Raw genomic sequence first — 27,158 nt, forward strand, 5'->3', positions numbered from 1 at the left:
CTTTTATGTCACACCGGATGTAATTGTGCAGTATTTAGCTATCAGATTGAAATCTTGTGGAGTGCATTGAGATAAAGTGCTCCTCACACTCTTCCCTACCCCACCCCAAATCCATCCTCCCACACCAACCCAAATCCAGCCTCCCTACCCCACCCCAAATCCAACCCCCCACCCCAACCCAAATCCAACCTCCCACAGCTTTATAGTGTACATGAGTTTGCTATAAATGGTTTCAACATAGTACGGCCTTCACATTGCTTGCACACTTTCCAAGTTGATACGAATAATTATTTGAAATGTTTAACATGAAACAGATTTTGCCTGGTTAGCCATACAACATTGAGTTGAGAACAGATTCTTGAAATGTAAATGAAGAAAAGTCGGTTAGTGCACTAGCACAGCATAATGACCCAGGAGTCTTTCACCAATGCGGTCGCTGTGAGTTCAAGTCCAGCTCATGCTGGCTTCCTCTCCGGCTGTACGTGGGAAGGTCCTTCCAGCCAGGCTGGCTGCTGTCGTATAAGTGAAATATTCTTGAGTATGGCGTAACACACCAATCAAATAAATAAATAAATGAAGAAAGCTGTAAATATTTTGGATATGAACATTTGATGCTAGCAAGACAAAGTTACAATCACTAACATGACCTCAAAACAACATTATAAGCATTAGACAGGTACATGTATCTGCATAAATGTGAACAAAAAGAGAAAAAAAAATAGATATTGATGAATCAGATAATCTGTCTTCACGATTCATTCGTCTAGCATGTGTGTATTAGTTGCAACTCCCCAAATTAGCAACCTTAGTCATATTATTAAAGTCATTGGGACTGGGGTCATCCCTGATTCATAAACAAGTGTGATGTCCATAATTAATTATGCAAATGTACACGTAAGCATGGCGGCATATTGAATATTATCTTGTCTGGATCCTCCCAAATATTCCGTCTGCCGTGTATCTTTACAAGTTGTCATGTACGCCCGTTGAGATGGGGATTTTAACCACAATCTCTACTGCTGCACCTGCTTGCAGTTTTTGACATATTGTGTGATGGCAATAAAGTCTTTGTCCTGCGGTCTTGGGCTTGTTACAGCCTTAAGTTCTTCACCACACCTTTACAGATGTTGGGTTGGGGGGGGGGGGGGGTCATTAGGTACAAATGCATCACTCCATATGACACGTCAGCTTTGTGATGAGGAGAGCACGGTGAAAGGGAGGTAATTCAGAGAGAGTGTGACATGACAGAAATGGCTACTTTTGAAACCTGAGCTGTCAGACTATTACTATTGATTACATAATGACTCACCCGCTACTCCATGTCTAAGAACCAGTCAGATTTTTTCTCCGCACTTACTGATGGGAGTTCAAAATCGTTGAAGACTGACTTGTGGCTTATGGATGCTGTCTGTATTCAGATAAGATTTTAAAAAAAAATAACAATCTCTGATAGACGTTAATTATAATTGTCCTGGCAGTGGGCGGAAGAAAGAAGAGAAGTCCTCCAGTGAACTACACTTTTTAAGAACGAATTACTCAACTTATTCGAGAAAAAGCTGAGTAGAAGCAACAAAATGTGTACATCATCATGATGTGAGAAAATTGGATTCAATATGACACGCAACTGTTTTTGTCTCCAGTTTTTTTTTTTTTACCACCCTTTAATATGCATTCTCAAGAAGGCAAATTCTGCGCATAATCTCATTTCAAACCACGTAGAACATGACACTGTATTAAATACCTCAATATTATTGACCCATATGTTCAGAGGATTCAGGTTTGAAAAAAAAAAAAAAAAAAAAATGGCCCATACGTACAGTCGTAATGATTTTACTCAGAGTATTGATTATGTTAAAGCTCACCCATATTTGTGGCTCGCTGGCTGACGTGGAGGCTAGTTTACGTGTTTTACGGGGGTGGGTTGTAGGCCGGTGTCGATATATTCTTACTATAGGAAATAAGGAAAGTGGGGCCATTTTTATGTGAAACAGTGGCACTCCATAAGCTGCTGTGTGTACAACTGTTTGTTTGAGCTTTTAATGTAATAAAAGTAAGCAGCTGATATTACCTACGTAAGAATGTAAGAAATGATGTTGATGTTTTTGTGTAGGTGGTAGTAACTGTAAACCCCCTGGGGCTGCACACCTGTCTGTATAGGGCTTAGGATTTCACTCACGGGAAGTAAAATGGACAGGACAGGATTTAAGGGTAATCTTTACTCAAATCTGTGATAGCCAGAGACTGTCTTGAACAAACAGATTTTGACAGCTCAAATCTGACCACTAGCCCTTGATCAGTCAGATGAAATCCAGGTTCTTCTGGCACATTTTTGCTGCCTTCTTGTGTCAGGAGGTTTTCGGGCGCCTAGTGAGATATGTTATGATTTCCTCTGAGCTCTGCCCTTTCTGTTTGGGCACATTCTGGTTTGCCCCTCGGTTTAATTTATTCTATGTGTTTTTTTCCTTGGCCTCTGTATGATTGCCTCTGCGCTCTACATGCCTCTGACCTCTCATGGTTTCCATTGGACCTCTCATGGTTTCCATTGGACCTCCCATGGTTTCCATTGGACCTCCCATGGTTCCATTGGACCTCCATGGTTTTGCCAGTTCTTTGTGGTTTTTCCTGGACGCTGCATGACTTCATCTGGACTCTGCTAGGGTTTTTTTGGCTCACCATGGTGACTCAGCATGGCTTCCTCTAGGCTCAGCATGGCTTCCTCTAGACTCAGCATGCTTTCATCTAGGCTCAGCATGGCTTCCTCTAGACTCAGCATGGGTTCTTCTAGACTCAGCATGGTTTCCTCTAGGCTCAGCATGCTTTCATCTAGGCATAGCATGGTTTTCTCTAGGCTCAGACCTAACTTCCAATACTGCACTGAAATATCTTGAGCACAGGGCTAAACAGCGATCAGTTGAATGAAATAACTTTCTTTATTTTATTGGGGTTTTTTTTACACTCTTTTATTTTTTTACTCCCAAATACGTTTCATTAAAAATGGTTCAGTAACAGCTGTCAATTTCCTCTAGCACATTCATGTTTTCACAGATGCCCTGATGTTCAGTTCATTTCAAACTTTAACTCCTGCCTCGTTAGCATATTTGATTTATAACACCCACGTACTTGTTAAGTTGAATGTATGGCGTTCTGTCACATACGTGAGTTTATCACCTTTTATTGCCAGCATTTGCAAATATCTGGTATTTTGTAGTTTACATGTACCATATTCAGATGTAAAGCCACTACATGTAATCATTTTGTAGTTTACATGTAACATATTCAGATGTAAAGCCACTACATGTAATCATTTTGTAGTTTACATGTAACATATTCAGATGTAAAGCCACTACATGTAATCATTTTGTAGTTTACATGTAACATATTCAGATGTAAAGCCACTACATGTAATCATTTTGTAGTTTACATGTAACATATTCAGATGTAAAGCCACTACATGTAATCATTTTGTAGTTCACATGTAACATAGATGTAGAGACACTACATGTATTCATTTTGTAGTTTACATCTAACATATTCAGATGTAAAGCCACTACATGTAATCTCACGGCACGAATTTAACAGTGGTCTGCTAGTTCAAGGCCAGTGGAATTTTTGTCCACTAGTAGAGTTAAAAAAAGTCGTGGTTCGACTGGCTTATGATTTATCAACATTGAATTCAGTTACAAGTTCTGAAAAATGTCTAAAACATGGCTTTTACTTGGGCAGCATTTTGGGTTCTTGAAAGTAATGCCCGCATTTCTTATAAATATGGTTCAAGTGTAGGAAGATTGAATTGAAATAAATAAATTGGGATCTTTTTAGAGCCTCTTATAATCATAGTTTTTACCGCTTTGTTAGAACCACATTTTCAGAGCTGTAGCCGAGGTGGTTTGTGTGACACGGTGATTCAGGAACCTCTCACCAATGTGGTTGCTATGAGTTCAAGTCCAGCTCATGCTGGCTTTCTCTCCGGCTGTACGAGCGAAGTTTTTTTTAAGTGTAGCATAAAGCACCAATCAAGTACATGAAATGATTAAATTAGGATTTTTTAGAGCCTATATTGATCGTTATAATCATTTTCCTCCTTTAATGCAGTGTTCACGAGACCCATATTTAGATAGTTGTGAGATTTCAGCTAGTAAAAACAATTAAGACCTTAAAAGTATTAAATTCATATCGTACATGCTTTCCAAAATCCCCACTTCTATAAAGGTATGTAAACTGTAAGAAATTGACCAGATGACCTGATATTTTACATCCTGACTAACAGGAGGGTAGATTGGATCAGTAGATCCAAATAATTTGACGTTTTATCAGAAATGTAATGTAATAAAAAAGGGCAAGCCTAAATAATAATAATAATGGCTTTATTTCAAGAGGGTAAAATACAATGCGTATACTCTGTTAACACTGGGTTGATCTACCCTGACATCCTTAGACACACACAACTTTGAAACAATATATCACACTGCATATGCATTGGAAAACATAGTAATTTGGATGGTATAAACCACTTGCAGCAAGATTTTGAACACAATATATATATATATGTAGATATACAGTAGCAAATTAAATCAACACAAAGTACTTAAACAGTGGAATAATAATAAAAGCAAGTGTGAATTTTGCTACCATAACTATCCCAACCAATGGAAGAGATAGGTTAGTGGGAGAAGGCCCATTAGCGACCCCTTTCTATCCCCTTTGTATCCCCTCAAGAAGTTGGAACCTGCTGATACACATGTTCAAAGCACAGAATGAGTGAGTGGGTGATGGCCCTTTCCCCCTCCCCTTCTCATCTGCACATAAGCACGCTGAATGTGGTAAGTGTATATAAGGAGTGAACACACTAAAGGATAGAGGAATAGCAAAACTTTCTCCTGATTTTGTTGACAGCAAGGTGGAATACCAGCTGGGAATATTCCAAAACATTGGATTCAAAGAATTTCATGATTACCTCATTCTTCCTGAAGAAGAGAAGTGCACAGAGCAGGGGAAGCAACTCTTGGAGCAGGGAGTAGATGACATGAAACGCGCCACAAGGAAATACGCCAAGAAACAAGTGCGATGGGTAACTAACAGATTTTTGAAACGTAAGTGGAAGAGCTTGGGGAAAGAATGGTGGACACTTTATGTACTTTTGGCATGGTAATTTCGTAAGATCCCGAGGGACAATGGTTAAGGTGGCTGCCTTTCTTGTCAGAGACCGTTAGCACAGTTGGTAGAGCGTCTGTTTTGGGTGCGGTAGATTCAAGGTCAATCCTGGGTAAGACCCTAAAAAAGAGGAAGCTGCAACTTCCTCGCTTGGCGTTCAGCGTGAAGGAGATAGTGCAGACTGGTTGACTCATATCAGTATAATGGCTCGAGCAGGGCAGCTTACATGCTTTTGGTAAGTCGTCTCAGTGAAGCAGCACTAGATAAAAGAACGGTGGAAATTCATCCTGCATCAAGGAGGCACATTACATGCACTCTGAGGATTCCTTCGTTGTCATATGACTCAAAAATTGTTAAGTATGACATTAAACCTCAAGCACTCAGTCACTCACTCACTTTGGTGTCAGAAGTGGTCAGCAGCACCCTTAGGAACATTTATCTGGTCTTGCATGAAATTTCTTAAGAGATCACTTGCCATTCACCAATACAGCATACAGCTGAAGTTTGCTGTACTGGTAAATGTCTTGTGTCCGATGTGGGAAAGTAAAGGGGCTCTATAGCCTGGTGGTTAGCATGCTAGCGCATTACAATAACCAGGAGACCCTCACAATAACCAGGAGCCCCTCATAATGACCGAGAGCCCCTCACGATAACCAGGAGCCCCTCACAATAACCAGGAGCCCCTCACAATAACCAGGAGCCCCTCACAATGACCAGGAGCACCTCACAATAACCGAGAGCCCCTCATAATGACCGAGAGCCCCTCATAATGACCGAGAGCCCCTCATAATGACCGAGAGCCCCTCACGATAACCAGGAGCCCCTCACAATGACCAGGAGCGCCTCACAATAACCGGGAGCCCCTCACAATAACCAGGAGCGCCTCACAATAACCGGGAGCCCCTCACAATAACCAGGAGCCCCTCACAATGACCAGGAGCGCCTCACAATAATCGAGAGCCCCTCATAATGACCGAGAGCCCCTCACAATAACCAGGAGTGCCTCACAATAACCGAGAGCCCCTCATAATGACTGGGAGCCCCTCATAATGACCGGGAGCCCTTCATAATGACCGGGAGCCCCTCACAATGACCGGGAGCCCCTCACAATGACCGGGAGCCCCTCACAATAACCGGGAGCCCCTCACAATGACCAGGAGCCCCTCATAATGACTGGGAGCCCTGCACAAATGTGACCTCATGCTGGCTTCCTCTCCTGCCTGCATACTGCCGATGATTGTGGGTTTTCACGATTTCCTTCAACCATAATGCGTGCTGACCGTAAAACACCTATCAAAGAAGTAAACTAAAATGTGTGAAAGTTTGTCAGTTATTTGGCCACAGGCAGGTGGTTTATACCAGGCACTCTGTTTCTTCAGAGTAAGTAAAAGGATGTAGAGGTAAATGTACTATAAAACATCATATTATTTTCTGCACCCTTGTGGTACTAAATCCCCTGGGGGATTTAAATCCCCAGGGGGATTTAATATATGCTTTCTATGTGATTTTGTACATTCATCAGTGGTGCATAATTGTAACTGTGTATTTGTTAGTGATAGGTGCCATTACTATATGTGCAGGTCCCGACCCTGATGCGTGCCCAGTGTATGCTCTTAGTGGAACAGATATAACCAGGTGGGAGGAGAATGTCGGCTCTCCCGCCTTGGAGATTGTCTCATCTATCATAGAGGTACGTTCAAATGTCAGAAAGTGAATATTAAAGAAAAAAAAAAAAAGAAGATGAAAATAATCCAGAAATTGTACACAGAAACAGAGAATTGTTCTAAATTTGACAAAAAATATTACATGATATAGTGTCATTCAGTATCTTGTGTCCAGGGAAATGAAAGCATTACCAGAACTTGCTAAAATATGTCAGACAAAGTTATTCAGTATTTTGTTTTATTTAGAACCACATTCACACTATTGTCCATTATTTATTTAAAAACTGCTCTGCGTAAGTTGTTCCTTTAAGGGCAAGGCCCACAAAATTTTTACATTAAATTTTTTCCATCCCAAACCACATTGTTTTTCTTTTCGAAAAATTCTTAATATTCATATTCTTTGTAAGATGAATTGTATTATTAATTAATTAATTAACCAGTGTGATTCTGTGAGTTCAAGTCCAGCTCAGAGTGGACTCCTCACAGATTGTTCTGTCGGACAGTCTGCTAGCATTCGGCAAATGATCATGGCTCTGCTTGGTTTCCTCTCACCACAGTGCTGGCCGCCATCAAATAAGTGAGATATTCTCAAGTCAGAATGAAGTAAATAAATATAATAAATGGGCTTGATGAATTGATGTAGCTTATCTGTTGAACAGACACCTGACAAAACTACTGCCGATTTGTAAATGTACATATTTATATGTACATGTTTCAGGGCCGAATCCCCAGCCAGGAACCTCTGCCTCTGGAACCCAATGGGAAGAACCCTGCTGTACACAATGTGTGTGATGCGTGTGGAGGGAAGGTGTTTTTGACCCTTGCAGACTGGACACGTAAGTGGGAAGGAGGGAGGGGCTAAGGTGCTGACCACATGTCATGTGAATCTTGCCACGAGTTATTCAGGGTTTATCAAACATTAATTAAACAAGTCCCGTTTGCCAATGATGTGGAACGTGCCTTCAAGTGAGCACAAAGCTGTGATTGAAACCAGAACTGTAAGGTGTATGGTAACATGGCTACAAGCTGCTGTTGTTGAAATCCTGCGTATGACAGACATCGAAGTGTATTGGAAATAAATACAAAAAGAAGGATGGAAAATGAAAGGGAAGACAAAAATTATAAATGACATGAAGTGGACAGCAAATGCTGTTCACAGTTGGTAGGGAGAAAGTTATGTTATTAAGCTTGTATAAATCAAACTCCACTCAAATTTATATGGAAGTAGTCTCAACCACATTTTAATATCACCATAAATACGTTTAGAATCCTGCTTTCTTGTGATTGGCACCGGCCCGGATAGCACAGTTGGTAGAGCATCTGCTTTGGGAGCGGTAGATCCAGGGTCAATCCTGGATCACGTCACACCTAAGACCTTAAAAGAGGGAGTTGCAACTTCCTCGCTTGGTGTTCAGCGCGAAAGGGATAGTGCAACGACTGGTTGACCTGTATCAGTATACTGGCTCGGGTGAGGGGCTTACTTGCCTTCGGTAAGGCATCTCATTGAAGCAGCACCAGATAAAAGAGATGTGGAAATCCATCCTGCGACAAGGAGGCACATTACATGCACTCTGAGGACTCCTTCATCGTGATATGACTGAAAAAATGTTAAGTACGACGTTAAACCCAAAACACTCATTCACTCACTCTTGTGATTGGCTGTGGATGTCTGCGTGGAAGTCTCATGGTCTGTTTCATGGAGAATGATGTTTTCACACGAACTCATAACATTTTCACACAAACTCATGACATTTTCACACAAACTCATGACATACCTTTTGTTGTGACAGTGCGACATTTGTCATGACAGCATATTTAATAGGTAGATTAATAAATTGTCTGCACTGCAGGACATAGGAATAGCAAGCGACACAGAAACACTGTGATGAAGAAAAGAAGAGAGGAACAGGAATTGTTAAGGAACGAGAGGTAAATGTGTTAGTTTCTCATATTATTTTGATTTTGTTGTTTTTTTTTGTTTACCCCTTGGTCAGTTTGTTCAGAGGTAATTGTTGTCATGTACGTCTGTTTGCCCGTGTGCCTATCTGGTCACACCTTCATTGTTACCAATATATCTCAATTTATAGTATATTTATATATTTATAGTATAGTATTTTTAGTATAAGTTGGCAAATCAATCCAAAATATTCCTCCAAAATCTCAGCTGGAGCCTGTGCATGCTCAGATGGTTGCCGCGAAGATTTGCTGCGACTGTCAAGATCTGCTTAGGCAGTGTGCTCAAATCCAGCTCTTGCTGTTTCAGATGCGACTTAAGTCATTGGGTTTGTTAGGTAACTTACATCTATTTATCTGAGTGGTTTACTCACCAATCAAATAAATCAGTCAGTCACAGCATATGATTGAACACTGTCAGTAGTGGCCCTTTTTAACTTGGTAACACTTCGTGAATCAACTATGTGGAATAAATTCCCCACAGCAGAGTGTACATACAGTTCTTTAAAATTCATTCTGATATAATCTCTCCTTCAGACAGCGAGATCATACAGAGCAGACTTCTAATGTGACGTGAAGACGCTGCAGGATTCCAGCTATGGGAAATAGTCTATGTTTAAAGTCAAACACACGTGCAACGGACTGAGGTGTTGTAGACGTTTACGGGTAGCTGTGGACAAGGGGAGACTACTCTCTTGTGAATGTTATTCCAGTATTCCAGTACGGTATCTCTAGTTATCTCCCCTAGTCCATCAACATGTGGATTTGAAATGACCGCGTCAACAACTGGACTGTCGTGTGCGTGCAGACCATTTGAAATTACATGCCTATCTCCCCACCAGAGAATAAAAAGATTCTGCTTTCAAGGTACTATTTAGCTATTCCGGTTGTTAGATGTTTTTCTCGCTCCATGCAGAGAACATACCGAGGTTGCACTGTCTGCAGCCCATGAGAAAGTCAGGATATCATTCCCAAGTGACTGCCGCAATTTGGATTTATTTTTACACTGATTGAAGATGTTCCAACATGCGACTGTGATTGATGTTATAATCATGTCACCCTGTTGACTTTGCTATGGTCAAAAACATGGCACCATACCATAGTAGATATAATCTCATGATGAGCAGCACATCTTACTTGATAGAATGAGTCAAAACTGTTTTACGGCCTAGAGGAGATAACTGTCTCGTGAGCACCTAGGTCTATGAATGTTGAAGACTTAACTCCCTTTGTTAGTTCCTTTTAATAGCCTTTCTGCAGCTTGCCTGCAAAATAAATGAGTACTTATATGACTCTGACTTTTGGTCTTGTTTTACGTTTTGAGTTCAGAGGCTGTTGACAAATCAAAATCTTTTACAGATTATTTTAGCTTCCGTTTTGATGTAAAGTTTTCAATTTCTGCCTGGGTTTACATTGTCTTTGTTCTGCTTGAGGACAACTAACTTTGGGTATCAGAATTACCCTTGAAGGATTGAAGTCATTGTCGACAATACCCCGGCAAGAAAGCAAAGGGTACTACAATAGTGTTTGATGTGTTCATTGATTACAGCACTTAACTTAATTTTTGACTTTCGTATTAAGTTTACCGCAGGCAGGAGACAACAAGGTGCACACTTTCAGCCACAACCCATCACCAGGTATTTACAAACCTCCTGATTTAAAGAACCGGCCCGGATAGCACATTTGGTAGAGCGACCGCTTCGGGAGCAGTAGATCCAGGATCAAACCTGGGTTGAGTCACACCTAAGACTTTGTAACTTCCTCGCTTGGCGTTAAGCATGAAGGGGATAGTGCAACAACTGGTTGACCTGTATCAGTATAATGGCTTGGGCGGGGTGGCTTACTTGCCTTTGGTAAGTCGTCTCAGTGAAGCAGCACTAGATAAAAGAGCGGTGGAAATCCGTCTTGCGACAAGGAGGCACATTACATACACTCTAAGGACTCCCTCATCATCATATGACTGAAAAATTGTTTAGTAGGACGTTAAACCCCCAGCACTCTTTCACTCACTCCTGATTTAAAGCTGCCCCCAAAGCAGCAAGAATTGGAATTGAACACGTGAACTCATTGTTCGCTGGCCAGACAGTGACAGTGAGCTAGCACTTTTAACCATCCTAGCCAGTCATAGGGCCTGTTTTCTTTTCTGTTAACAGGCTTAGAATCTGGACTTCTATAATAAACTATTTTAAAACATGACTGACCCTAAAACATCATCAGGATCATCAAGTAAAATTAACATTGAGTTTTTCTGAAAACGGCTGGCTTCCTCTCCGGCCGTATGTGGGAAGGTTTTCAGCAGCCTGTGGATGGTCGTGGGTTTCCCGCGGGCTGTGCCCGGTTTCTGCCCACCATAATGCTGGCCACCGTCATATAAGTGAAATATTCTTGAGTACGGCGTAAAACACCAATCAAATAAATAAAAATAAATAAATTTTGAAAACGACACATGAATCGATGTCCAGACAGGAACCAGATGCACAGAAAAAGTGAACTTACGACATAGTAGGCTGCTCAGCTGTAGAAATACCAGCAGTAAGTCTTCTCAAGTTTAGTTACAGTAAAATTTTATTAATAGAAGTGGAAAAATATTATAAAAAAAAACAGTAATAGTGACTAAATACTACAATAAATAAACAAAAAAATGATATCTATAAAGTTAATAAAAAAAACTTCAACACTGATATATTTGTAAAAGCTTACTTCTAACAAACAATCCATTATAAAGTCCGAAGCCTATTAATGCAACAACCTTCCGAAGTACGTCAGTGTTTCCCAAAAATGCATATTGCACAAGACCTATACCATTTACAAGATCATAATATTCACAGACGAATGGTATATCCGATCATAATATTCACAGACGAATGGTATATCCGATCATAATATTCACAGACGAATGGTATATTCGATCATAATATTCACACAAGAATGGTATATCCGATCATAATATTCACACAAGAATGGTATATCCGATCATAATATTCACACAAGAATGGTATATCCGATCATAATATTCACAGACGAATGGTATATCCGATCATAATATTCACACAAGAATGGTATATCCGATCATAATATTCACAGAAAAATGAATATCCCGAAACGGGAATTTCACTGTGGCTATTTACTATGTAACAGAGTAATCACAACATCCTGACACATATTTACATAAGCTTTGTAATTAACAATGTTTAAATCACAATAGTTGTATTTACAAGCTGCAGTTCCATTGGTCTAAACAAAACGTGAAGTATCTGAATTAGATGGTTTGTCAAGCAACTACTTAATGCTTTGGAAAGATGTCTAAATTTTGTCTTTTTTATTAAAGAAGTATCTATCATAACACAATGTCAAGAGCTTTAGACATCATTTCAGTAAAATGCTGAATTTGATTAAGTTCAAGAAACACTTTTCTGTACAAATTTCACACGGTCATTATTGTAAAAAGCAATTTTATTAAACTTGAACTAGCACTATAACAAAAAGTCCTAATCATAACTCAAAACATAGCAAAGAAAATCAAATGTAAGCGGTAAAATTTCCAAAAGTGTTTTTTTGCTAACAATTCATTCACCGGTGGGAAATAACAAAGACAAAGCTCTGCAAATTTTGACTTTTAGTATTCTACCATATGCTTGTAGATTCCTTAGAATCTACAATGTGACTGACATTTGTGTACTTAATGTTAATTTTTCACATTTCTTGACATATTCTAGATGTCAGTATCATTAAGTTATATATACATGTATCCACTGACCATACAGTACTGCAGTTCTGCTACTCATTTGTACCTGTAATAAACACTTTCTAAAAACAAACTTGCTGTGACCAGATTGACAATTATCTATCTCTAAACTAAAACAAGACAGATAAAATCATATAGGCATCAAAGTTATAGATAGGAACACTTTGTAAAACAATGTTGTTATTTACCTTGGCTTTGGGAGACCTTCATGAAAACTCCTGGCATGCAAGTGTTTTCATGTTGACACAATATAACAGTCCAAAATGCTTCAATAACAATCTACATCAGCAACTGATTAAAAACAAAGTAACCAATATACAACATTTTCGTTATACTCAAATTTACATATATCATGGATAAGAAGTGGCAAAAATAGCATATTTAATATGAGTTGTATCACAAGAAACAAAACTTGCATTGATGTGCCTTTTGACATAAGATCTGTACAAGAGAATGATATTGCAACATTTGCAACATAATTAATATGGACAACTTTTATGTTTTCATCAGTATGCAAGACATAACAAACACTGTATTCATATTACAAAACCCCAAACTACATCTGATATTGAAAACAAAACAGCATTTGTAGCACCTAAAAACATTAAAATTCATCTTTGTGAAAATTCAGTGGCACAATAATAACATCATTATTAAATAACATGCAGTCGAGCAGTGGGTAAAATTTTAAGTGGCTTACAAAACTTCAATACCCTCATCTATATATTGAAAGACATACAAATAAAGACATCTGAAAAACAAGTGAAAAAGAATCTATCCAAAACCCCTATTTAGAAATTAGAATGTTACCAAATGACTACGGAGTTGATCAGACATTTGTAGTATCGCTGTGTTTCATGGGAAATTCTGTTAAGTATGTGTTACATGTACCTGTAACGACCATGAATTTCGTCCATGACTAACTTGCACATTTGTCCTGATTCTGAGAGTTCTGTTGATCACGCATGGGAACTGACGGCCCGAAAAAAAATCCGAAAATTCTAAAGAAAGTTTGAAAATACCTCACCCTACATCCAAATTACACTGCCAATCACCTGTTCGGACAAGATCAGCTGCTTTTGTTTGTCTTTTTTCAAAATTTAAACAAAAAGGTTTGAAATCAGCCAAATGGAGAAACATTCCCTGGCCTGATTGATTTTAGAAAGGTGTTTTGAGGTTTGCTTGGAACATGGGATAATATTCTACTGGAAACTTGTAAGTTTCAGCACCAAAAAATAATATTTTTTTGGACATTTATTTGCCTCTGAAGATGCAGTTTTGTGCGCAAAATTTTAGGGTCAGTCAGGGTAGTTGAGATTCTGTGGGAAGGGTAGGTGCAGACTTCCCCAGTATGATGGTCTTTAGTATCCAATCATCTACAATGCAAACAGTTTGAGGAATGCCTCTGGAGTGAGTTTCTGCGATGTCGGCATATTGTCATTGACACAGGGGTGCCCAATGGACTGCAAAAAAAATCATCATTAAAAAAATTAAGTCGCAGTTTGTTGAAAGGTACATTATAGCAAGACATATTTGTAAGTTGACCAATAAGATTCATAATTACAGTATCTGGCATTAAGTTTCCTTCATAACTAAGTCAATCATTTTGGCCAATTCTGAGAGTTCTGCTTATTTTAGAAAGGATCAACACCAAAATTAATGTTTTATGACATGTATTTGCCTCTAAAATTGCACTTTTTGGGGGTGGGGGGATTTTTAGCACAAGTACAAGGTGGTGAGACAAAAAAGAGCCACCTGAACTATAAACTACCGTAATTGCTCGGCCTTTTTGCATATGAAAGAGCAACTTTCGGTGCAATTTATACACATTTTTAACTTGATTTTGGATACAAAACTAGTTAGATCTGTTAGATTAGCCAATTTCAGGGCTTCACAAAAAGGATAATTTTTGTCAGTCTACACTGAATAATGCCTTCAGAATAGGCTTGAGTAAACACACTGCAAATTTGCAAATGATTGAAAAAGTAGTGCAACTTAAAATTATTTGTATAGAACACTTTGTCAAAAACATCTATTTGCAGTATTGTGGTAAGGCATTGAACCATGAGATGACTATACATATAATCTTACCTGCCAAAACAGACACTGGCAATGTAAACAGAGGGCAAGCATATCGGCGTACACATCTTTTCTTCCAAATCGCCTGAAATTGACAAATGTCAACACAATGTCAGCACAGTGCGTGCAAATCGGCATACGCATACCTGCATTGTGAAACATCCTGGAACCAACCAACCAACACTGCATTGCATTACTATGCTTTTTTCTGAGTAAACAAACTTTAGACACCAATTTCAGTATTTTTTACAGATAACATGTGATGTACATGTAGCCAAACCCTAATTTACTTATTAAAAAATTGAATCCTAAAGATATGTATTATGTATCAAAAATGTTTTTGCCGTTGCAGTACAGATAACGGGCACTCCACCTTTTCCACCATCCTTAAACCTAACTGCAGGCCGATGTATTTGTGGACAATTCTTGAGTAAGGTATATAACATTACACACACAGAGTTAGCCCAAACATCAGTCGTTTGCTTCAAGGGGAGATTTCGTCAAGGAGGGAGATTTGTGATAATCCTGTCGCTTAACGCCACCGTAGTTTGCTGTCATTTCAAATTATCACAGCTAGAAATTTGATTGGCTGATCACTGATGTCATTCCACTAAACAGCCGCAATTTTTCTGTCTTTTTCTGTTTTTTGAAATTTTAATTTCCGTCAGGTTTTAGACGAAAATACAGTTTCACATGACTCATTCCTCTCAGGCCGTTATGTAGAAGTGACAGATTGTAAACAAAAGACTGATCACCAGACTGAAATACAGCGGCAAAGATCTGCTGCTACCTAAACTGTTCTGTCCTTACTTGACACATCTCCTGTAGAGATACTTCCAGTTGGGGTTGTCATCCTGCGTCTCCTGTGGCAGGAACGTCAGCAGTTGCATGGGTGTGAAGTGGAACATGCACAGCTGTTTCCATAGCAACACTTCCTGTGACATGTCGTAGATAGAAGTGTTGGTCATGCCTGTGTGAAGAACGTCCTTGTGGTCTGCAAGTCGGAAGAGAATGTCACGAATACAGTCATCCGGAAGGTCGCCAAATAACACCTTTCCGTCCTCCTCTCGCTGAACAAAAGAACATGATAATAATATGTTAAAACTTATACAATCATAGAGTGCTGAAACCACTTTCGTTTTCTCACAATTTTTTCACAGTTGTAAGTAAAGCCTGATTTATATACAGAAAAACCGAAGTACTTTTATACAAGGGTGATACCTTCAATTTTACTTCAAAGTTTACTTTGCCTTGAGGGGCCTCCGGGGCTCAGTTGGTTAGTGCGCTAGCGCAGCGTGATGACCCAGCAGTCTCTCACCAATGTGGTCGCTGTGAGTTTAAGTCCAGCTCATGCTGGCCTCCTCTCTGGCCGTCCCTGGGAAGGTCCTCCAGCAACCTGCAGATGGTCGTGGGTTTCCCCCGGGCTCTGCCCGGTTTCCACCCACCATAATGCTGGCTGCCATCGTATAAGTGAAATATTCTTGAGCACGGCATAAAACACCAATCAAATAAATAAATAAATAAATACTTTGCCTTGAAAAGAAAAGTTACACACATAGCATTGTTGGTCCTACAGAGACAAAGAATGTAATCATTATAAATGTATTATAATTTTTGTTAACCAATCTCTGGTTTCTCTACCAAAGAATTTGCCATTAGGTGAAGAATTCAGAAGTAAACACATGCTTAAAATGTGTCACACTATGCAATTTGTATGTTACTAATTCACTGGATTTGCTACAAATCCAATTTTATCTGCTTTTCTACAGACTTTAAGTATGTGGGAAGGTCTGCCAGCAATGTGCGGATGGTTGTGGGTTTCCCTGCCTGGTTTCCTCCCACCATAATGCTGGCCGTCATCATATAAGTGAAAACGTAAAACACCAATCAAATAAATAAAGAAATGCATCTTTACAAATAAAAGCGTAAATATTGTTTAAGCTGACCTGTTTGATTTGGAATGCCACAAGCAGGTTCCTCATTTTGTTGATGGATTGTTTATGCCTGGCCCACAGGTGAGCACTACCAATGTGGGACGTCTGTCCGTCTGTCAGTGCCATTTCTGCTTTGTCCAGCAGAGACATTGTAGTGTTCACATTATTTCCACTTGTTATCACTGAAAATGCAAAGGAATTAAACTTCTTGAGCCATATATAACCACAATTCATCACCAGTTTCCCTTTTGAAGCCACTTTTCTGACATCCACAGCCATTGCAGGAATATTTTTGGCCTCTCTAGCCGAATTAAAAACTCTTCAAGCATTTGACTGACATACTTTTCTTGCGATACAACAAAGGAAGGTAACACGTGTACTGTGAAATACTAAGAAAGATAAAGTTATCTGTTCACTGTTCTTAAGGCCATAATGTAATTACTGGTTGAATAGAACCAAACAACTTTATTTCAACTAAAGTTCATCACTTCTTAAGGCCCTAATGTAATTACTGGTTGAACAGAACCAAACAACTTTACTTCAACTAAAGTTCATCACTTCTTAAGGCCCTAATGTAATTACTGGTTGAACAGAACCAAACAACTTTATTTCAACTAAAGTTCATCACTTCTTAAGGCTCTAATGTAATTACTGGTTTAACAGAACCAAACAACTTTATTTCAACTATAGTTCATCACTTCTCAAGTGACATAATTTGCTGATTGATTCAAACACCTTGGAGTTATACTTACGAGTTTCTGGTGAAATTACTTCCGAAAAACTTAACTGTTGGCATCAAAACTATTATTTTAAAGGCCTTTATGTGCATCTTTAGGTGAAATATGGCATGTCTGCACAAATCCTGACATTTTGATATTAGTACAGCCATGGTTAAGCACTAGGACACACCTCGTGAGGAATTTATTAACAGTATCTGTTTTTATTTATATGTGTAGTAATTATTTAATTTGTGGTCTTTCCAGTAACGATATAAACTTATAAAAACTTTTCATTACTTACATGTACTTTAAGTTTATAAAGTACAAGTGCCTCTTTATTATTCTAATAGTGGGTACCAACTATTCTGATACCTGATTTAGTAACGAGTTCTTGTCAAGCTGACTTTGTAATTACAAGTGTGTTAGCTTGCCCAGACTGTTCCAGGTAACGGAGGTACACGCAATACAGCCAGATGTAACACCTGTGTCTAAATCAGTACCACAGCCAGGTGAGACGGTGTCATACTCACCATGGTTAACCATTTCCTCCAGGATGTGGAAGATGTGTTTCTGGGAGGTGCCACTGAGGTTGGACAGTCTGTACACAAGGAGGTGCTGGATCACCTGAGGTGACACAAGAGACACAATATAACATAATGTATTATCACTGTCACTGGAAGAGGAAGTTATCACCATGGGATATTATCTCACCGCAGCATGTGGCTCAGTTGGTTAGCTTGCTAGAGCAGCGTAATGACCCAAAGCCCCTTACCAATGTGGTCGCTGTGAGTTCAAGTCCAGCTCATTCTGGCTTTCTCTCCGACCGTAAGTGGGAACATCTTTCAGCAACCTGCGGATGGTTGTGGGTTTCCCCCGGGTTCTGCCCGGTTTCCTCCCACGACAATGCTGGCCGCCATCGTATAAGTGAAATATTCTTGAGTATGGCGTAAAACACCAATCAAATAAATAAATAAATACCGCAGCATGAGCTCTTGTGGAAGGTAAACTTTTGTACCATACTGTATAAAAACAAACAACTTAGAATTATGATGGATGACTTTTAAAATTTCATCTATGGCCAAGTTGCTCAGTTTGCCTGATTCTAGGAGTTCTGTTATCTTAGAGTGGTGTTTTAAGGTGTTTGGAAGGCAGGAAAATATCCTACCTGTACAGAAAAATGCAAGATTTACAGAAAAAGTAAGGTTTTATAACATTTATTTACCTGAAAAAAATATTCAGAATTGACTTAATTGAGCAGTATAAACTATACTTCTGATTGCATTTTCATAATTAAGCTAAACAGCATGAAGAATGGTTAGCAGTAACACAGAAAGTTTGCTTTTTCTGAAAATCATTACATGGTTATGAGTGCATGCAACCATTTAGATCAGTTTGTCAACAAAGGTAGAGCAAAACAATGATATATTAAACACATATGCAGCTACATTGTACCTAGCTCTACACAGCTCTACACCATTCACTTTTAAATGCTACGTAGTATTACTGAAGGTGTAGAGCTATCTACAGCTACACTGTAGTACGCAAACTACAAATTAGCAACGCATTAACTCTCATATACATGTTCATGTAATACAATGTGAAAGCAAATCCTATAAGCCTGTACATCATTATAAAGCTGTGCTACACTGAAGGTGAACATTGGTTTGCCTTGTAATTCAGGCTGTAAGGGGCAACGTAACTTCAAAGCAGTCTATACTGAACAGTGTCCTGTAATACTGGGCTATGCATATCAGTTAAACTGTAAGACTGAAAACACTCTACAGTACAGACAGTCACCATAACTGTACAATTGTAAATGTTACTTAACTGTGAAACTAAGAGGCCGGTGGATTGTAAAAAGGTTATACCAATCAAATGTGGAAAGTCGATTCCTTTTACATGCTCCGGTACAACAGTAAATGTTATGTAACTGTGGATCTGTAGGCGGCCAATGGAATGTTGAAATGTCATTTTAAATGCTGTGGACAGGTGAGTGCACTTGTAACTGGGTAACTTGTAACAACAGTAAATGTAACATACAGTACCATTATAAATGATACAGTATGACTGTAAATGATACACTACAATTGTAAATGTAATAGCACAGCTGCAAATGATACAGTACAATTGTAAATGCAACCGTACAATTGTAAATGATACAGTATAACTATAAATGTTACAGTACAACTCTAAATGTTGCAAAATAACTGTAAATGTTATGCAACTGTACAGTTTTCTAAACTGTAGAACTGTCATTATATATTAAAACCGGAATTGTGAATACCATGGGAAGGTGAGTGCACTAGAATGATTGAACTGTGGATACACTTAGGAGAATTATGAGAACTGCTGGAGCTGGAGCTGGAATTAAGGCTAAAATGGGACTATAAATGCATGTTTGTAACGTGAATGCAGAATGCAGTGTGAGTGCAGTGGGAGCTGGCAGTAACTGAGCAGAAGAAAAGACAAGGTGTGAATTAGTGCTAAGGAACCAACAGTGGAGTGAAGCTACACACCTTCAAGTGAAGTCTCGTCATCATATGACAGAAAAATTGTTGAGCATGACATTAAACCACAAGCGCTCACTCACTCACTCAGCTGTCAAACTGAGCAAACAAATATGTGCATGTAAGACATTGATTCAGCTGACCTTGAGAACATAGTTAAATCTCCGAATGTCCTTCACTGCTCCAGCCATGTCCAACCTGATGAAGGCTTCACTAAGGCTGGTTGGAATTTTTCTCTGAAAATAAACACATCAACAATCTGTTATTATCTGTTGTTTTTTTGGTAATTATTTCATACTGTATTATACATGTATTTTAAACATCTTATGGTCTAACCTTAATAGTAAATGTATATTTTTATGGTGTTTATCCTCCCTAAAGAAATAGCCGTTGTCAAAGATCAGTGACTATAGACATGTGTACCTAGGTGTGTGTGTGTGTGGGGGGGGGGGGGGGGGGGGTTCTTGGGGGGCGATGGGGATGGGGGATGGGGCACTTGTATTAAACAAGAACACATATACATGTACATGTGTATAGAAAATATTGTGGTGTTGCCAGACAAAAAAACTTAACCTCAGCTTATATTTATATTTATATCACATATAAACTGTATTAGTCTAGCGAAACAGTTCAAGGGTACAGAATACACACAGACATCCCGTAATCATACATGTACAACCATCATACATGTACAACCGCAGACTTCCAGTCAGTCACACATGAGCTGTCAGAGAAGTAAACAAAGACTGATGTGATGTTTACGAACGGAGTCTGGCTCATCAGCTGACTGTAGCCTTGACTGTACTAGATGCATAGTTGTCTAACTTTCTGACTCACTTCTACTGCAGCCAGCACTCACTGCACCTTCTGGCTACATTGTACACATACCAATGTGTACACGGTATGTGTACCTTCCCAATGATATACTCATCCACCTGGTGCATACTCCACAAAGATTAAAATACACCAAACAAACACTATCCGTCTGAACTGATCAACTCTTGTATTTTCACCAGCGTCTTTGTTCTAAAATTTTGAACATGAAAATGATTTCGAGAGTTTTTTGAGTCAATCAGTGTTTTTTCCCCAGCAAATATCCTGCTGGAGAATGTAAGTTTCTGCACCAGTACTCTATGTCTAATATCTGCCTAGAATATCTGGAGATTAGCAACCTTCTTCTATCTCACTTTCACATGAATGTCTGTAAACCTACTTAATTTACTTCCCGTATCTGATGTACACTCTGTCTTTCCCTTCCCTTAAGCTTCTGGCATACCTATACAGCTACCCTACACCTAGCCAACACAGACTGAGCTAACAGAGGCATATGCCCAGCTACCCTGTTACCCCATCCAGCCCACAGGAGGTGTGTCAGGCAGATGAGAGACTTTGATTTTAAACTACGCCATTTCTCCCTGACACCAGGCCAAATAGGCCAGCTAATCAACCCTGCATGTGGGCCACTGTCAGACGCAATTCCGTGCAACGCAGTTCCGTGCAACGCAGTTTCACTCTGGGCATGGGTAGAAACATGAAAACATCAACATAGTTGCCAGTTTTTACTTTATCTGATGTAAGGATTGTGTTCCATGTAGACTATGTAATATTTGTTAGTACACTGATATACATATATACATACGTGTCTTGTAAAAGCCCCTATACGCATGTTTGCATTTACTACACTTCACTTCCTTTTGGATTTGTTCAACTCCAGTAAAAGTAATTTTGTTGTTGTATTTACATAATCTTGCAAATGACATGTTCATTATGTCCTCATTTTTACAGCCAGTATATATAATTCCTAGCCAAACAACACATAGAAAAATGCAGTGTACATTAACTAGGCCTAAACAACCAGAAATTCGCTGTCTATTTGTTTACTATAAAACTATGAACTTTTGAAATATTTATCATTGAAACATTAAAATATGCTTGTCAACGGAACGTCTCCTTTGAGACTTGAACTCCCATCCCCTGAACATAACAAACTGGGCCAATACAGCACAGCTGAGATGTCTCACCTCCTTAGAGTTGCCTTTGACATAGAGCATGTGCGGTTGATGGCCATGACTAATGAAGTCTTTCTTCACATACCAGTCCTGCAGGGCCAGTTTCATTAACCTGAAGTTATAAACAAATGTCAACATCTTAATGATTAGTGAGGGGCCTCCCTGGATGAATGGTTAGTGTGCTAGCACAGATTAATGACCTAGGAGCCTCTCACCAATGCAGTCGTTGTGAGTTCAAATCCAGCTCATTCCGGCTTCCTGCCCAGTTGCTGGCTTTGCTCTCTCACCATAATGCTGGACACAGTCCTATAAGTGAATTTTTCTGGAGTACAGTGTAAAAAACCAATCAAATAAAAAAATAAATACTGATCAATGAATCACAAATGTAAATCTCAAATGCTATTGTGACAGACATAGAGTTCATACCTCTTCCTGCAAGAATTTTAAAGTTTAACTGAAATAATTTAAAGATGACCATGTACAAGCTACTGTACATTTTTTTTTGTATCACACATTATCTAGAGGCAATTCCTGAGAGTGCGTATAATATGTAAGTAGAGTCTACGACACCCACGGAATAATAAAAATAGCGGTCTAAGAAATACTTAGCATCAAAATATGTACAGTGTATATCCTGACTAGTTTAACCTTATAGCGATGGAGGCCAATCTGTCACTCAGTTTCCTGTGACAGCACCAGTGTATGTTAGCTAGCTGGTCATGAATTTATATATTGGTAGGTCTTCTTTATTACTGGTTTGGACTACTGTAATTGTTCAAGCCTTTAACATGTCTGCACAGGTGTTTATTCAAGCAAATTCTGTGTGGACAGAATTATAGCCCTGAAATTGGCCTATCCAACCAATGTAGTTTTATCTCCAAAAATTAAATTAAAAACATGCATAAAATGCATTGAATGTTGCTCATTAATATGCAAATAGGTTGAGGAATTAGGGTAGGTACCAAAACTACAGGCTTGTTGTTGTAGCTCTAAGTTTGTACACCAGTACAACTACCTTACTGGTACAACTACCTTACTGGTACACCACACTTACATAAGTGGATATGCCTACTTTAATATACCCTTCATTCTATCATATACTGTTCCCTGGTTACACCACTGCTCCACATACATACAATGAAGTTCAGTCATAGTTTACCATAAATGGTAATAAATCGCAATCAATCGCAATAAATCGCAATCAATCGCAAGTTCTAGCTCTGACAGAATATCCTGAATTATCGGACTTGTCAGCGCTATATTTAGAATTTGTGTGATGATGGTAGTATGACCTGACACAAAGAAACTCCTGGTATATAGGTTTAAGCCAAGGTCACTGCAGTGAATCACAGTCTGATATAACACACCCTGCACTCAAAGAATGTGGTACCTGCTGGTGTCACGGTCATCTCTTCTGTTAATTTCTATACTTAATTATCACTTCACCTTGTACCCATAAGAGACCTATTTTAATTAAGGTTAAGCTTCCTCGTATATATTTCTAGGTGTCAAAATTGATCTACAAAAAAAGTCAAGACAAGTCAAGTGCAAAAATAATCTGTTTTATTTATTTATTTATTTATTATTAGATGATTTACTCCGTAATACTTTTGATTTTTTTTTGATACTTTTTATATCTACTTTTTAATTTTTTATGTTACTACATCTGTGTTAAATTGAAAATGATTTCGACCATCAATTTGCAGCAGCAACAGTATTCTCTACATTTATATTTTACCAATTGTTCTTCATAATGTACAACATTAGTTACTTTCTTTTATAAAAATATTTCAAGGTATACAGATTACATTTTGTGAACCTCATTGCTTTTTTCACTTTAAAAATAAAAGATCCTATTACTCAATGACAAATAAATGTACATGTGTTATATTTAGCCGCCAAATGTATCCCTAAAAAAACACCCACACATGTATATATATATAGTGCTAGTGGATATATATATATATATATATATATATATATATATATATATATATATATATAATGCATGTATATATTAAGAATTCAATCCACAGTGTCTTATCTATGGGCACACACTGCTCATGATGCCAGCTTAACCACAAAGTGTTACTGTCTCCTGCAGTATTCACATATGCGGCAACTCAGAGACAAACTTAATTTCAGCTCACCAAGAGCAGTAAATTTACATGCATATTAAAACCCTGATAAAAGTAAAACCTTGTTAACAAATCATTTTGAAACGAATTTGACAGGTAATGAAGCAGGATATTATTTGTAAAGGTTGTCCATGTTAATATGTCAATATACTCTGTCTTCTCTTTTTATGGTGCTTGACAGGGAATAACCCAAATCATGCATTAAGAAACACACATCCTTGTCTAATGTCTTGCTCTGTTCTTTATGCTCGATTAAATTGGGCATGCCTTCTACACCTTGTCTAATGTCTTGCTCTGTTCTTTATGCTCTATTAAATTGGGCATGCCTTCTACACCTTGTCTAATGTCTTGCTCTGTTCTTTATGCTTTATTAAATTGTGCATGCCTTCTACACAATATTTCCTGATGTAAACACTGTGATTTGTTTTTGGTTCCCCTGATGATTTTCTTTTTTTTTGTTTATATATAACAGAAACAATAACAGAAACAATACATGGCATACAGCTGTAATACATTTTACTGATAATGTCTACACAATTAATACACTGTAGACTGTGGAAGTCATAACTTCTTCTGAACATTACACATGTATAATCTGTATTTTCTCACACTAAGATATCCACATTATAGATGTCTGGTGTATGTAAACATGTCAACATCATCATGAAAATGCAATTTTGTTGCTGAATATTGCACCAATCTTTACAGATGCTTTAATGAATAAGAGGGAAAATATCTGTTACATCATAAAGGATTTGCATCAGTGGATTGGGACAGACATACGTTCTGACAGCTATAAGTTATCATTGGGGGAAGGGAAAGGCATAGTTAACCAATACATACATGTTCGAGGCGTTCTAGGCCCAAAAACAACCCACAGGGCAAAGTCAATATATTGATTTGGCAATAGGCTAACAGGGTGGTAGAGATTGACACACCAGGAAATACACACCACCATGTTGAAGACACAGTGTTGCATAAGCATTTAACAACTGCTTGATCAAATATATTCCACAGTCAGTACATTTCACTTATATGCAGTTAAGAGAGTTCTTATTTCTTTACTTGACTGTAGTTTATGAGAGTTCTTATTTCTTTACTTGACTAGTTTATGAGAGTTCTTATTTCTTTACTTGACTAGTTTATGAGAGTTCTTATTTCTTTACTTGACTAGTTTATGAGAGTTCTTATTTCTTTACTTGACTGTAGTTTATGAGAGTACTTATTTCTTTACTTGACTGTAGTTTATGAGAGTACTTATTTCTTTACTTGACTGTAGTTTATGAGAGTTCTTTCATCAGCAGCAACAAGTACATGTGACCTTAACTTTCTCATGTGGTAATACACAGAGACCAATAATAAGCTTTCTTTTGCATAAGCTTGCACTTGATTATTACTGTTTGCACAAATATACACAAGTACAATGTACAGCAATCAAGTTTATTGGTGGAAGAAATTTGAATGTGATTGAGATGTAATTGCCTTCCAATGTACCTGACAAAACTCATGAATAAGTTGTCTTCAGGCTGTTTTAAAAAAAGTATTATAAATTTCAATTGATAAATTTGATGTAAATTAGCAGTGAAATGACATTTTAGGGTGATAATTTACACACAGTAAATCACCAGTAATTTTGCATCAACTTGTCAACCTGCTTTACTAAGTCGGTGAAGAATGATGTGTACTTATGTGACTTTCTACTGTTCATTTCACATGATTTTTAACCAACATAGTAAATCATAGGTAATTTACTCGTTCTGAGATTTACTTACTTACACCAGGTAAATAAATGTAGTGGCCAAACTCGCTGATTAGACTATCCTGAATTCCTAAAGATAACTGTCATCACAAAGCCTATAATGTGAAGACATTAGGTGGGAAGCCCAGTTCACTGGATGTTTCCTTGTGCTGACCTTTCCTGACAAACCTAAGCAAATAATCAGACCTTGACTAGTTCAAACTCATGGGACCTGTCTAACATGCAATTTCCACATTTCAGGCTACCCTTTACAGACCAGGAGCCTGGTATTTCTTTTTTTGCTATTGTAACCAGTCTCATTTGAAATGCATGACTATACAAGTTTGTATAGCACATTAGAAAAGCTAGATATGAAAGCAAACTGTGAACAATAATGTATCATCCAATTTCAGTCCAGTAACTTTTTTTTAAAATTTATTTATTCATTAATACCACAAAGCAGTCATGTGTATATTGGTGTAAGTTGGATTTGGAGCTTGGTTGACAGATATAGATCAAACAAATGAAAATACAAAAACTTCTTTAATTACTTCGCTTCTGAGCGATTTCTATGGCTTATTGAGTTAAGTGATAAAGAGCATGACTTATGTCTTCGTTGGCTATACATCAATGCCAGCAAACAAAGGCGACTAATGTCGATGTTATTTTAAGAAAACACGTCCAGTAACAGACATAAGCTTACGTTTGTGTCTGCGCAATATACAGGAAGGCAGTCAGCTGGAAACGAATATCTCAACAGCTTAGCTCAGTTTGGTTCTGGAAGAGTTATATCTCACGTCATACTGCTGTACATAATAAAGTGAAAAGCCCACTGTAATAAAGTCCATTTCATCTCACAGACAGAATGCATAAATTAACCTGATAAGATTGAGGGCTGCAGGTAATGACAATTCGCCTAGGGGAAGCAGGACACAGTCGTGAACAACATGCCAGTAGTGTATGACAATTTCTTACCGTGCCAGAATGTTTGCGTTCAGATTTTCGAACAGTTTCACACGCCATAATCGCAGCTTTTCCCATCCTTCAGTTGTCCGAACCCACTGATCACCAGGAGAACGCCAGTCTCTTCCAAGAAAAGGCATTTTTACACGAATCTCTGTTAATAATTTTAAGGTTTGTTTTCCTTCCGTCGAGTGCGCAGTCTGTTTATGTTTGGGATCCAGCAGGCAGAAACGAATTATAACGTCAGTGATTGGTTCGGCCCGTCTCCAGTTCCGTTCTCATTGGCTTTTGTTTGTGACGTCACAAATAAATAATTGCACGTGGTCAGTCACATGTCTTTGTTTACATCGCTCAGCTGGTTAGTGCATCTCTTCGTTGCTCGCGAAGAAGAATGGTCTAGACCTACACGATCATCTGGAAAACTATAGCAATGTTTCTGCGTAGTTTTCTTTGTTGGATTCCCCGATTCTGTAAAGTAACTCATTGTAAAGATGTGAGCGTTGAACCACTATCGAGGTCAGTGACCGAGTTCTTGCTGACAAGATACTAGATGCAGGT

The 27,158-nt window shown here is 38.4% G+C and overlaps 2 protein-coding genes across 3 annotated transcripts in view; one reads left to right on the forward strand and one right to left on the reverse strand.

Annotated features, from left to right (window-relative positions):
* LOC135471466 (tRNA dimethylallyltransferase-like) overlaps window positions 1–8,783 on the forward strand; it is a 22,992-nt gene extending 14,209 nt beyond the window's left edge. For both annotated transcript variants that reach the window (XM_064750712.1, XM_064750714.1), the window contains exons 4-7: window positions 4,894–5,090; window positions 6,732–6,841; window positions 7,534–7,651; window positions 8,666–8,783. In XM_064750712.1, the coding sequence (XP_064606782.1) occupies window positions 4,894–5,090; window positions 6,732–6,841; window positions 7,534–7,651; window positions 8,666–8,748 (508 nt within the window). In that variant the 3' untranslated portion in view covers window positions 8,749–8,783. The remainder of the gene's footprint in view (window positions 1–4,893; window positions 5,091–6,731; window positions 6,842–7,533; window positions 7,652–8,665) is intronic.
* Window positions 8,784–13,608: 4,825 nt separating this feature from the next.
* LOC135471111 (F-box only protein 32-like) lies at window positions 13,609–26,920 on the reverse strand. Its single transcript, XM_064750171.1, has 8 exons — window positions 26,613–26,920; window positions 21,774–21,873; window positions 19,896–19,988; window positions 17,776–17,869; window positions 16,539–16,708; window positions 15,403–15,662; window positions 14,605–14,677; window positions 13,609–13,976 (listed from the first exon to the last, which is right to left on the reverse strand). The coding sequence occupies exons 1-8, from the start codon at window positions 26,738–26,740 to the stop codon at window positions 13,890–13,892; spliced, it is 1,005 nt and encodes a 334-aa protein (XP_064606241.1). The 5' UTR covers window positions 26,741–26,920; the 3' UTR covers window positions 13,609–13,889.
* Between the last annotated feature and the right edge of the window lie 238 nt (window positions 26,921–27,158).

The sequence above is a fragment of the Liolophura sinensis genome, chromosome 7 (assembly GCF_032854445.1).
Source record: "Liolophura sinensis isolate JHLJ2023 chromosome 7, CUHK_Ljap_v2, whole genome shotgun sequence".
NCBI lineage: Eukaryota > Metazoa > Mollusca > Polyplacophora > Chitonida > Chitonidae > Liolophura > Liolophura sinensis.

Coding starts and splice junctions, on each gene's coding strand:
- LOC135471111 (XM_064750171.1), bottom strand. CDS start 26,740: ATGCCTTTTCTTGGAAGAGACTGGCGTTCTCCTGGTGATCAGTGGGTT. Junction 14,678..15,402: donor CTCTACAGGAGATGTGTCAA/GTAAGGACAGAA, acceptor TGTCAATTTCAG/GCGATTTGGAAGAAAAGATG. Junction 13,977..14,604: donor GCCAGTGTCTGTTTTGGCAG/GTAAGATTATAT, acceptor TTTTTTTTGCAG/TCCATTGGGCACCCCTGTGT.